Source organism: Rousettus aegyptiacus, unplaced genomic scaffold (assembly GCF_014176215.1).
Source record: "Rousettus aegyptiacus isolate mRouAeg1 unplaced genomic scaffold, mRouAeg1.p scaffold_m13_p_4, whole genome shotgun sequence".
Classification (NCBI taxonomy): Eukaryota; Metazoa; Chordata; class Mammalia; order Chiroptera; family Pteropodidae; genus Rousettus; species Rousettus aegyptiacus.
The window spans coordinates 40,163,000-40,176,497 of record NW_023416307.1 but is presented as its reverse complement, the minus strand read 5'-3'; the positions used below and the strand labels follow the sequence as shown (position 1 = coordinate 40,176,497).

The following is a 13,498-nucleotide window of genomic DNA, read 5'->3' as shown; positions in this document are numbered from 1 at the left end:
ACATAATATGACTTGTAAGGTGATCACTGACAGTGACTCCATAAGTAATCTGGTTCGTTGTTAGTGCAGTGCAAATCGCCTCCCTTCTTTACCTATGTGAAATAAAATCCGGATGGTAATCCCACATACATTCCCCCAGTTATCATGTGGTATGGTGTATTTATGTGCAAATGTTCAATTACCATTATATTCCTCTCGGGTCATTTGAAACTAGGCCCACATAGGTCCATGTGTCAGTACATGTATATTCCACGAGCACAAACACATAGGACTGAAACCGACAAGAAACAAAAACTGACCCAAATATTGATAAACACATATGAAAATCATGTATTCACATCATTCTATATGGAGATAGACACCCCAGACAGATGATTTCAAAAGTAAGTCAAGAGATTGGTGAGAGGATGTATGGCTTTTGTTGGGAAAAGGGGAGAGGATGTGAATGAGAGATGGGGCTAATAGAGAGTCTCAAAATACCTGCCTTGGTACCCACACATGCACACACCACACAGGGAAGAGGACAGCAATCTGGGAAGCCCCTTTGCCCATCTAAGAGGGTTTCCTACAGCAGGCGCTCTCCCCATCCCACTCCAGACAGAGAGGAAGAGAATGATAGAGTTGATAGTATAGAACGAAATATTCAGTTTCTTTTGTTGGGAGGGTATGCATGAAAAATTGGAAATTAATTAGAAATGAAATTAGATGACAGTGGTGATGCTGATTTGACCGTCACATAAAAGGGCAGTGTTTCCTTGTCCTCAGTGTCCATAGTAGCTGCTTGTTAACAAAGACCACTATGATTAGATTTACGGATGACTTTCAATCTCGCCACCAGGAATTTGCTCTACGTAGAGTACTAGAGAAAATGGGAAGTACTAGAAAAAGAAAACTGTAACATTAAGATAGTAAACTTGAAAAATGAGAGGAATTGCAATTACCTGGTTAGATTTAGAAAGGATAAGATAAGGCAAAGAAAAAGCGGAGGGAGAAGCAGATGTAGGAGACAGACCAGAGAGTAGGGCAGAGGATCATGTAATGTATCATTAGTTGTGGGGAAAGAAGACTTGAAACCTGAATAGAAGAGAACCTAGGAATGGTGGGAACAAAATAGACCTGAGATAGAGACAAGTATTACTGAAATTATGAGAGGAGAAACAGGTTTGATAACTGACCAGCTTCATACCCAACACAACTGAAGCACATCGACATGGCACTGGGTTTAACCTGTTCAGTTAATTTGCTCTTTCTGGATTCTGTTAGGTAGGAGATTTCCTCACAGACCCTGTATAGACCCTGCCCTATGAATTCAGACACACCACAGGCTATGTGTTCTGAAACTGTGCTCGTGGGCCTGGGCTGCACGAGGCATGGGTTGGAATCCTGACTAGCTTCCTGCTGGCCACTGGACCTAGGCAGGTAACTCAGCTTCTTCGCACCCCATGGTAATTCCTGCCTGGAAGGGTGCAGTGAGGACTGAACGCAATAACAACAACGTGTGAAGTGCGGAGCACGGCATTGGGCAGTCCTCATGGGCGGGGTGGACGGCCGTCATCCTCATGCCCGCCTCAGGCTGCAGAAAGCTCCTCTCCCTGGTGAGCTGGCAGAGGTGGCCTTCGTGCTGCATCCCATCGTCGTCGCTATGGAAGGGCCCGCTGTGTTTCACATCTCTGAAAGTACATTTCTGTCAACACAGCATCATTTGTTAAAGTCACGCGACATCTCCTTGGCCGCCTCCTTCCCCTTTACCGCCCCCAGCCCCTGCCCGCCATACGCGTCCTCTGGGTGTTCTTTTCTCCTCACACTCGCTCCTTGGCGATCTCACCCATCGCCTTTTATATTTCTAGTCTAGATTCTGAGCTCCACACTTGCATGTCTTCACTTAAATGTGTCCCATCAGTCTTAAGCTTAACGTGTCTAAAATGGAATATCCAAACACACACTTATGAAACGGTAACTGGATAGGACTTGAGTGTCCCAAAGGCCAGAATCCTCTTCTCACCATGTAAGACCCAGCTCAGGGTCTTACATGTCAATAACAGTTGGTATCATTTTGTCGCTATATAAATTGTCTGTAGGTCTGCATTCCTACTCTTTCGAGGGTCCTCAGACCTCTTGAGGTTGGAGCCCATGTCCTGCTCACCTCCAGTGCCCTGAGGAGCCCCCACAAGCTCTGCACGGAGTGGATACTATCAACTGCTGGTTGAACTGAATTTTTGCTGAACGTGTCCCTCATTCCTCAAAAGTTCAAAGTTTCATTCCAAGAAGCCTCATCCACAGCACAGTGGCCCCCGCGCACTTCTCCCTTAATGCCAGCAGGCCCCAGAGCTGACGCTGGAGGCTGTCTTGCAACTCTTGCTCCTGTTTCTGTGGTGTGGCCTGGTCGGCCCCTCCCTCAATTCCAGGCCCTTGGCAGTTGGACTGAGGCCTGCTGGCTCTTCCCGGAACTGGAAGACGAGGGAGCTGACAGCACAGAGGCGCTCGCTGCGGGCCATTCTCAGAACCAATTTTCTTCCTTTTTTTCTCTCTGTACGGGGGAGGGGTCTCCTAAACTGATCATCGCTTCCACGTTAACACATAAGTGTATCTCTATGCGCCCATCGAACCCGCAACAGGGCCCCCACGGGGACAGGGACAGCCTTGGAGGTTGCTGGGACCCTCCTTGGCCCCGTCCAGTAGCGCTGTGCTGCGGACAAGGTGGGCCTCTGGCGGGGCTGCGGGGAGTGAGGCTGACAGGTTTCCCTGCACGCTGCAAGTGCTCAGACAGCCCCTGTGACAGTGGCCCAATATCACTCGCTGACAGTGGGGCTCGGCATTTCTCCTCCCCCCACCCGCCCACTTGCAGGTAAAATGCGCACTTCACACCCCCAGGGCCATTCTGGGTTCTGCGCAAGTTCCAAGGGGCTGCCTCTACCTCCCTCCACCTCCTGCTGTCCTGCTGGGGAGAGCAGGTCTAAGTTGAGTGAATGAGTGACATTTGTGCAGGGATGATCTTGAATGCTGTCTGATTAACACATATTTTAAAAGATAATTGATACCAGTCTTGCCACAGCTATCTAAACTGAGCGAAATGATTTTGGTTCTGGGATGGAGTAGTAAGTACTAAGGAAAACAAGACAATTACAGCACATGGAGATGTTCAGAAAATTGTTATTGATTATAGTAAGGGGACTACCGGCCTGGCCCAGATGCAATCATTTGTGTTAGGAATTTTGCGCCCAAGTTTGGTTGTGCTGATATTGTAAGGACAATTAAAATTCTCTATTTATCTTTTCTTAATCGTTAATAATTACTAAGTGCTCATTTCCTGCTTTATGGAGCATATGTGGTTCAAATCCCACTCAAACCAGTTCTAAAAGGCAGTTATAGGCCTGCCTAGGATTTGTATTGAATATTATTTAAAATAAGTGAACCAGTAATTAAAAGTTAGAAATGGTTTTGTAATATCGAGATTTTTAATAAGATTTTTAAAAAGCCAATTCTAAAGTCCTCGATAAGTCATTTGATGTGAAACAATATATATTTCATGAATCGATCTGGTTAGTCTGATTATAAAACCTATATTAAATACCTATTTGATCCTACAGATACAGGGTTAAGTAATCCTAGAAAGAGAGATTAATATTTCTGAGAGATATGTTTCTATCATAATAAACAAACAAACCTCTTGAGAGGAAAGGAATTAACAGAATAATAGGATACCTGTGGAGGAGATAAAGATACAAATAAGTCTACAAAAAAAAAAAAAAGGTACACAGAACAGAGAAAGCACGTGTCTCTTCACAATGTTTTTTGATCTTTGACTATTTTCGCACGTGTTTTTTGTCTTTGGAAATTTCCTTTTGGCAATAGAATACTTTTTGTTTGCATGAAGTGGAAGTTTATTAACCATTTCACAATTTCTTTTCTTAACTGAAGATTCTCGAGTTACTTGCATACTCCTGTTGGAGTTAATACCAGTACTACCCTTTCCTATGGATTGAAGCAGTATTCCAGGAATCTTTTTGCTGTACCAGAAATCTCTCACGTGACGTCTTGTCGGGTTTAGATTGCATAAGTGCCTGTGCATCACGGCTCTGAGATTTGAGCCCATTTCCTTGAATCCCAGGCATAAATGCATACGGTCTGAGCCAGCCTTTTTTCTCCAACCTGCGTACAGTGTCCTTACTGTGCAGGCCCTGTCATTTATGGAGCTATGCTACAGAGTTAGAATTTCGGGTACTATTTCAGTGGACTGACATTCACCCTTGGCACATCAGTTCCTCTGTCACCGATTTTAGAGCTAAAAGGCCCATACTTGAACTCTTGCCGACAGTGCCTAGCCAGTCATTTGGCCTCAATCAAGTCACTTAATGCTCTGAGTCCTCATTTCCGCTTCTGTGAAATGAGAATAACAATTAGTACCTATATTTGCTCACAGAACTGGTGTCTGTCTGTTCCTTAAATTTATCATTCAACCATTGAGTAAACATTTATTGAGAATTTACCTACTTGGAAGCCGTGGAGACAGGGATAAATGAGAGAGGACATCTGCCTCAGAGGAGTTCTTTGTTGGGTGTTGAATGGATCAAGAAATATAATACACTCTTTACTTCATATCCATTGGGCTGGCTATTATTTTTTAAAAATGGAAAATAATAAGTGTTAATAAGGATGTTGAGAAATTAAAACCCTCGTGCAAGGCCGATGGTACTATAAAATGGTACAACTGCTATGAAATACAGTATGGTGGTTTCTTAAAAAGTTAAAAATAGAATTACCATGTGATCTAACAATACTTCTGGGTATATACCCCAAACGATTGAAAGCAAGGACTCAAGCAGAGACTAGCACACTATTGCTCATAGAGCAGCATTATTCACAATAGCTAAAAGGAAACATCCCAAGTAGTCATCAGCAGATGAATAGATAAACAAAATGTGGTATATACAAACAACGAAATATACTCTGCTTTAAACAGGAATGAAATTTTGATACGTGCTACAACATGGTTGAATCTGGAAAACATTATGCTAAGTGAAATAAGTCAGACACAAAAAGACAAATATTGTACGACTCCATTATATGAAGTATCTAGAATAGGCCAATTCAGAGAGACAGAAAGTGAAGAGGTTGCCAGGGGCTGGGGGAGAGAGGGATGGGGAGTTAGTGTTTAATGAGTACAGAGTGTCAGTTTGGGATGATGGAAAAGTTCTGGTGATGGTTACACAACATTGTGAATGTACTTGATGTACTGAATCATACACTTAAAAATTGTTTAAATGGTAAGTTTTATGTCATGTATTTTACTGCAATTTAAAAAAAAATTATAATGCCTAAAATGCTACACAAATGCAGGATTATTAACTTGAATTAGAATTAATAGGATTGTGTCATTATTTATTACATGATATTGGAGAGCGAGCATTCATGCAGATAAACTTTAATAATGATTTATTTATGCCCCATCCTCCTCCCAAAAGAATTTGAAGTAATTTGCCCTAAACACATCAGAGTAATGAGAGCAAATCCAATTAACATAAGACAAAATATAGAAATTGAGGTAGAAAAGTGGAAAAGAGGAAACAGCAATTGAGCAAATCTCTCAACTGTTAGCCTTCCAGGAACCAGGGAACCGTTAATATTCGTCACACCTTTAATAAATGCTTAAAAGTATCATTTCAACACGATCATCGTATAGGTCTATATGTTTTGTATTTTACCATGTACAGTTCTGAGAATTTCTTATGTAATTATGGAACACCTAATTGAAACAAGAGAAGGATGTAAAACTAAAAACATGTTTCCTGAGTCTGAACCCTCAGGACCTACTCTGTACTCAGTGAAACAGTTTCCTGGAGAGTTATCTTCCCTGCTGTCCAAATCAATCTTCTACACCTTCCCCTGAGTTCCTGCATTGAGCCTGCACTGTAGCCTGGCATGACAACCATCTCCTCCACCCACGCTCCCCCTGACTCTCATGCCCCCCCTCCAGACCCTGCCCCAGCAGCCTGGTTCCCACCAGGTCCATGCGCAGCCAGGACTCCTACACTGTGCCCGCGTGTCCTTCTTCCTGGAACACCCTCCTGTCTTCCTGGTCAGCTCCTCACCTCTTACAGAGGACAGTTCAGATTTCACCTTCTCTAAGACCTCTCTAGCCCCGTTGATTCCCCTGCTCTTTGCTGTCCTATTGCACATTTCAATTACTCACTAACTATTTAACCAAGATTGTAAATGAACAGCAAGTCTTGTGACTATTGTTATATTATTGGTGAAAATGAAAAACAAAGTGTGATTGGGCCAAAGACCACATCATACATTTTATTAGAAATGATAGAATATATAAAGAATGATCTATGAGAGCCAGAAGGATATTCAGGATTATCTAATTCAGCCTTTTGACACATAAAGAAACAGAGATCCTGTGAAAGAAAGTGACTTGCTCAAGGTTACTCTGCATATTCGAGTAGAAATAGACTTAGAAACCTACTTTTTCTGAAACCCTGTATTTCTGTAACACCATGCTAGTTTCATTTAATTTGTGTTTTCTTTAATAATAGCAAACAGGACTTTGGATGCACCCCAAAGATAAGCCAAGGGAGGCAATGTAATGTAGACAATGTAAGAACACTGGTTTAGCCAAAGCCACGGACTTCGGGAAAGCTACTTCATGGTTCAGGTCCTCTGTTTTTTCATCTGTAAAATAAGGATGAACCAGATAGATTAATGTTCTAACATTTTATGAACCTACTAGACTGTTAGCCCAGCCCTACCAAAGAATCGACAAGTACCAGTAGAGCATAAATCTCTCTCTTCTGCTCCCTCCTCCACATTGTTCCTCTAGGTCTTGGAACACGCTCCTCCTTCCCCTTCCTCTTGGCTTCCTTTCTTTTTTAAATTTGACTTAAACCTCACTCCACTCAACTCAAAATTGGTAATGTCTTCTGTCACCCTTGGCCTAATTATGGTCCCTTCTCTGCACCTGACTCCTCTCACTACCTTATCACACTACACTGAAGTCACCGTTTTTCTTGTCTGTGTCATTAGACTATGCACTGACTCAGGCCTGAGATTAGTCAGGCCTTAGTGCATAGTCTAATGGCACAGACAAGAAAATCTGGTACATTCCTATTCTCTAGCCCAAGTGCCTGTAATGGTGCCTGGTTCATAGTAAGGAGCCAATCAGTACTTGGATCTAATTATTTTTGCCTGGGAAGCAAAAAGGATAAGACTGTGGTACAAATTTCTTCTGAAACTGTTAGAAAGAATTTTCTGGAAAAGGGAGGATTGGAACTGAGTTTTTAAGAATGATTAGAATTTGAAAGGAGGTGTAAAATGATAACGCTGGAATAACTAAAGGAAGAAAGGTGGCTAAAAGGAGTGGGTCAGATCAGTATTACTTAGGTGAATAGTGGAGTATCTATATTAGAATCATTGGGGTGCTTATGACTATTATAGATTCTACCTGTACTTCTCACCTACCACTCTTCATTCTGAATCTCTAGGTCTGGGTTTACCTTTAAAGCAAGCTCCCTAAGTAGATTCTTATTACATGAATGGAGAATCTTGAAATCCTAGAAGGAACATTGGCAGTTTTGTGTAATTGAAAGCTATTTTAAGTTTTTGAAGAGAGAGAATGATGGCCTGATAGAAATGGAGTTTTAGAAGGGGCATAGAATGGTGGTCTGCAAAATAGAATGATGGGAGTGAGTATCCAGAAGCAAAGGTGAGATGCTAAGAGTGCACCAAATTATTTAAGATGAGAGGGATGGAGAGTTTGCTCTATATTGGTAGCACCGGAAATGAAGAATAAGCAGTGACTCCAAGAGGCATGTTGAGAGATAAAATGGCAAGGCTTGGTGACAGATTGAATATAACCATAATGGCAGAAAGGAGTTTGAAATAACTGTGTTTTAGAGACCCTAGGAAAATGGCAGTTCCACTTGATGTTCATGCTATTTCTGTCTAATTTCAACCTGAGGTGACTGAGGTGTCAGAGAGGCATCCAAGTGAAGATGTAGACTGGCAGCTTGGACTTGAGCATGACCAAAGGTCTAGAAGACAAAGATGTGGCAGAATCAAGAGCATGCGGGAAGAGGAGGGGAGGAAGCCTGGAAACCTGAGTTCAAACCTTTGGAGACCAGTAGCATTAGACAGGAGGAGGAAGATGAAGCAAGGAGAAATAAAGAGAGAGGTGAACAAAGATTGAATAATAAAGAGAAACCAAAGGAAGTGAAAGGTCTAAGGAGGTTAATTTTCATTATGTCAGATGCTCTAGAATTTGAGAAGGATGAGAACTGACCTTTCAACTTGGCAAAGAGGATATTACATGAAAACTAATTTTTAAAACGTGAAAATCTATAATACTTTCTGATGTGTGTGAAGAGATCTATCATACTGGGAGTAAATGAAAACTCGATAACAAACTACGTTGACAATTAATAAGCAAAACTATACTTCTGACAAATGGGATCTCAAAAGGTTAGTCTTCTGTTGGAGAGCTGGGAAATTGGAGGTGGGTAGAGGGCAGTAGGGACAAGGGGCTATGCTTAAAAGGGAGAAACTTAGAAAAAGTTTCTAACTTAGAAAAAAAAAACTTAGAAAAAGGAGAAACTTACCAAGAAATGCTAACCTGTACGTACTTAATTATCTTGTTTACCAAATAAGGTTGCAGTCATTACTCGAAAGGTCCCATTCTTGCCCCTTGGTTGTGGTGTCATCTGAGACAAACATGAAGCGTCATATAGAATAGAACCACCTATCAAAAGCACTGTTTGCGTGCTGCCTTAAAATATGACGTCAGAGGAAAAAAAAAAAACAGTCCCTTAAAACACAGTACTCTTCTATTTCTTCCTTAATGACCTGGGGCTGCTTTTAAATGCAAAACAAAGTTCTAGAATGTACACTAGTGCAGAGTAGTCAGTGCAGGCTGATCTGGCTTGTCAGCTCCATTTGGTATTCTAATTACAGTGCTCCATATCTAGGTACAGATATCCATCAAGACATAAATTGTACTAGATGTTTAAGGGTTTTTAAATTACTTGAGAACTCCCAGTGTTTTCTGTTCTTCATCTACATTATATATTTGTGACTTTAAATGTTATATTCTTGAGAGTCTTTTGTATGAACAAAGATGTGTGCTTTGGAATAATAAAGCAGGCAATCATCAGATAGAATCATAAAATTTCTCCAATTTTATAGTTATTCAAAAGGAAAACAAAGGAAAAAAAGATTGGCTTAACAGTGATATGAGCGCTATTTTTTAAAAAAATCTGAACTGAATATAGGCCATCTACGTTCAGGGAACTTCCTATCATTGGAGTTTTTTTTATCTGTTGAAATCATTGCAGTTGAACAAGTAAAATGAAATAGTTGGATGGCTCTGTAGACTGTTTTCCAATCTATAAAGAGAAGCATGACTTGACAAGGGATATTTTTCCTTCTGAGTTATGAATATTCTCTTGTATCAGATTCTTTTAAACTTCCAAGAGTCTCTAAGTTCTCACATAACTGTTGGGTAATAACTGCTCATCACCCAGTTATTTTTGCCTTCAGACTTCACTTAATCATCAATTCATCCTTAAACACACTTGTCAAGTTGCCGAAGCCCAGTGCTTCAAGAGGGTGTAAGAAATTGGCTGTCCTTGGTTTTCTATGAATGTTTAGCTGTTGCTGTAGTCCTACTTCATGTCATGATTTACAGAAATAGATTGGTGTCAAGGCCTATATTTCCTTCTGACATAGTAACTGTCACCATTTCAAAATGATTTATAAAAAGCAAAGGAACCTCTTGCTCAGTGACTCTGTTAGCTAAGTATGATCTCAAAGTAACGTTTTGTATTCTCTGTCAGTGGCTATCTTTTATCAGTCTTATCTTGTAACAAGCTTTTATAAATAGGTACAAAACCTGTCATTTTAAGAAAGAATAATCGTTGAGCCATAAAATATTTAATTTTAGGGTTTATTTACATCTCTCAAATGAGATTTACATTTCATTACCTCTAATAACATTCATTTTAAAACGTCATGCAAACCATTCTTTAAATTATAAAAGTGGTAATTATTTAAAGTATTTTTAATCAAAGAGTGTAGAGTAAAATGTAGAAATCCTTCCCTATTTTCTAGCTTTCAGTGCCACTCTCCAAAAGCTGTTGCTGTTAACAATGTTTTGTTTCTTCACATGAATTGTCTGAGCATATACAGTGTTACATATATATATGCACACACACTCCTTTTTACACAAATTATCACATAATATATACTTTTCTGCACTTGTTTTTTTTTTAATTTGCTTAAAACATCTGGTCTATGTCATATCGTCGTGATTCAATTGGCCTTATTCTTTTAAAAAACTGTATGGCATTTCATCATATTTACGTACCAAAATTTATTGATGAGCAGCATTTACATAACTTTCAGTTTATATCTGGTTGTTGTTGAAGTGCTAGTGTTCTAACGACAAACAATGAATGTTCTTAGAAGTGAAATTGCCAAGTCAAGTAGCATGCATTTTAAATTTGGATGAGATATTTCCAAGTTATCTTGCATGAAATTGCCTATATTGTTGGAGAGTATCCCCACATCCTCACCTATCAGTCTTTCTTTGAGATTTGGAATTTCTGCCATTTTAGTAATGGAAAATTGTCTTGTTTTTGTTTTTGTTTTTGTTCATTTGTTCGTTTTACTATGTCCCTGTTAGATTAGTGTGTTTCGAGCATATTTTTCATAAGGCTAATAACTATGTGTATATTTGTATGAATTTCTTATATAGTGTTCTTTGATTATCTGTCCCTTGCCATATCCATTTTATGAAAGAAAAAGAAAGTATTACTAGGATAGGCTACCATTTAATAGATAATCCACCAACAGTTTACAGGAAACCGTAAGTGTATATGTTCTACACATGAACATGTGTATAAACACTGACTCATTTAGAGCCTTAAGAGAAAGCCTGAAAAAGAAAGTGTGGCCACATAGCCTAAGAAGTGAAAGAAGAGTCTGTCTGAAGATAGATAAGAAGACTAGCCTCAGTCTTTCTATCAATTTTCTATTGTTGCATAAAAAATGACCAGAAACTTAGCAGCTCAGCTCACAATTTCCTGGGGACAGGAGTCTGGGTAAGACCTGACTGTTTTGTTGTTGTAGTCGTTGTTGTTGTTGTTTGCTTATGTCCCACAGAGCTAAAATCAAGGTATTGGCTAGATACCCTCTTCTAACTTCATGAGGCTGTAGCGGAATTCAGTTCCTTAAAACTGTAGGACCAAAATCGTTGCTGGCTATCAGCTCAGGGCCACTCAGATCCTAGAGGTTACCTGTGTTCCTTGCTAACTGTCCTCCTCCAAAGCCAGCAAAGGAGAAACTCCCTTGTGTTAAGTCCTTCCTGTGTTTCCAATCTCCCTGACTGCTAGACCCAGATCTAAAGAGTTCATGTGATTCAGACAGGCCCAACCAGGTCATCTATCTGCCTTAAGGTCACCTGATTTGGAACAAATCAGAATGGCAAAATCCCTTCACAGCAGCATTAGTGTTTGATTAATGTTTCATTGACTAACCAGGAGGAGGTGTGTGTACACTAGGGGCCAGGAATCTTGGGGGCATCTTAGGATTCTACCCACCACACCCTGTACCTGCCTTCCTCAAGGGAAGCAGACAGAGCTCATGTCTTTTGGCTGAGGAATTCGATCACACTGAAATATCAAATGCCAGAAGAACCAGGGCATGACTGGCATCTGTTTAACCCTGAGCACAACAAAATACATCCGTGTGGGTCAAAGAGCCACGTGAGCAGAAAGCTGGAGAGAACATTTACACATATAATATAGGGGTCAGGCAGACTTTCCTGACCAAGGATCCAAACCAGGCATTTCTGACTCCAACATCTGCCCTCTTGACCCTCACACTGTGGCCCACTAGAGGTAAGTCACTCACTGGTTTGTTTGTTTGCACAAACAAACTTTGAGTCCTCTAACCTCTTCTTATGCCAGTGTGATCACACCGTGATTTTGTGAGAGGTTGGCCTTTGGTGTTCAATAGAACAGAATGAACAGACTGCAGCCTAAGTAGCTGAGCCACTGAGGGGAACTGTTGATGAACATTATGATAAAAGAATTCTAAAAAACCTCTCCCCCACTCTGTTTCTCTCTTTCATCTTCCCACCTGTTGCTGTGATTCAGGCGTGTTATACGTGACTTGCTTGAGACCGAAGAGATTTATATAAAAGAAATTAAGAGCATAATTGATGTGAGTAAATTGGGGGGGGGGGGGACGCCATTAAGCATGTATTCAAACTGAAGTTTTGTTGCACAAAGAGACTCGAAATAGTTGCCATATCTCTCTAGAATTCCCCCCAAGATTCAGGTCTTATAATATCACGAATGTCTTTTCAGTAGGAATAAAAACATTCTTATGATTACTGATCCATGGAACTAAATAACTTCCAAAGGATTGTGCCAATTTATACTAATTCTAGCAATGCCCAGTTAGGTTCATCATATGCTTGCCAACAATGGATATTATAATTGAAATTTTTTTGATAATTTGATAAGAGAGAATTGTTTCTCATTATTTTAGGTAGCACTTTTTGCTTTAGAATGAAAATGTGTATTTGCCTTGTTTTCTTAAGGAAATAATCTTGAGGAATAAACTATATATATAAAATAATAATAGAAATTTTTTACCAAAAGAAAATATCCAATTATCCAATTAAATATCCAAATATCCAATTAAAAAGAGAATGGTTAATAAAGTCTGGTATACCTGCTAAATGAAATACTCAATGGTTACAAAGTAATTATTTTGAATAATATGTAGCAGCATTGAAAAATGCCCGTAAGATTAAAAGCAATATATGTAGTAATTTACAAGCAGATTCTAAAACGTATATGTCAAAATGCAATACTGTGATTATAACCATTTAAAATGAGCTTTAAAAAAGTCATGAAGGAAAGATAATAAAACAATAGTAATTTTTTCAGGTCATAAAATGATGGGTAAATTTTGTCCTTTCATATTTGACTTGTATAACATAAACATTTGAAAGATGTATTTGTTCTTCCTATACAAATGCCATTTTATTATCAGTGCCAATAAGCCATCTTCTTCTGAATATGACACATGAGAAAAATAATATCAAAAGAAAGTATTTGATGGAATGGCTTTCAGGAAATATGTGTGCCATATTCCCCTATTATTTTATGCAAGTTTTATTCCCTGGAGTAGCTCTTCAGAGCATCTCTTATATGTTCGTATCCTAAAAACTGACCTTGTTTCCACCTCTACAGGGATATATCACTCCAATGGATTTTATTTGGCTGAAGCACCTCATTCCAGATGTTCTTCAGAATAACAAGGACTTTCTCTTTGGGAATATCACAGAACTTTATGAATTTCACAACAGGTATATAATAATTCAAATTATCAGGGAAAATTGAAAGTAAGAGGAGGATGGAAACAGGCTGATGGAATTTGGAGATGAAAGTGCTGGGACATGTTCAGGTTTGAGCAAGTCGTCCAGAGTTGG

The 13,498-nt window shown here is 39.6% G+C and overlaps 1 protein-coding gene across 7 annotated transcripts in view; it reads left to right on the top strand.

Moving 5' to 3' along the window:
* Positions 1-13,498, top strand: part of MCF2L2 (MCF.2 cell line derived transforming sequence-like 2) — a 193,092-nt gene that overhangs the window by 128,616 nt on the left and 50,978 nt on the right. For all 7 annotated transcript variants that reach the window (XM_016138001.2, XM_036218821.1, XM_036218820.1 and 4 more), the window contains 2 exons: positions 12,153-12,219; positions 13,260-13,375. In XM_016138001.2, the coding sequence (XP_015993487.2) occupies positions 12,153-12,219; positions 13,260-13,375 (183 nt within the window). The remainder of the gene's footprint in view (positions 1-12,152; positions 12,220-13,259; positions 13,376-13,498) is intronic.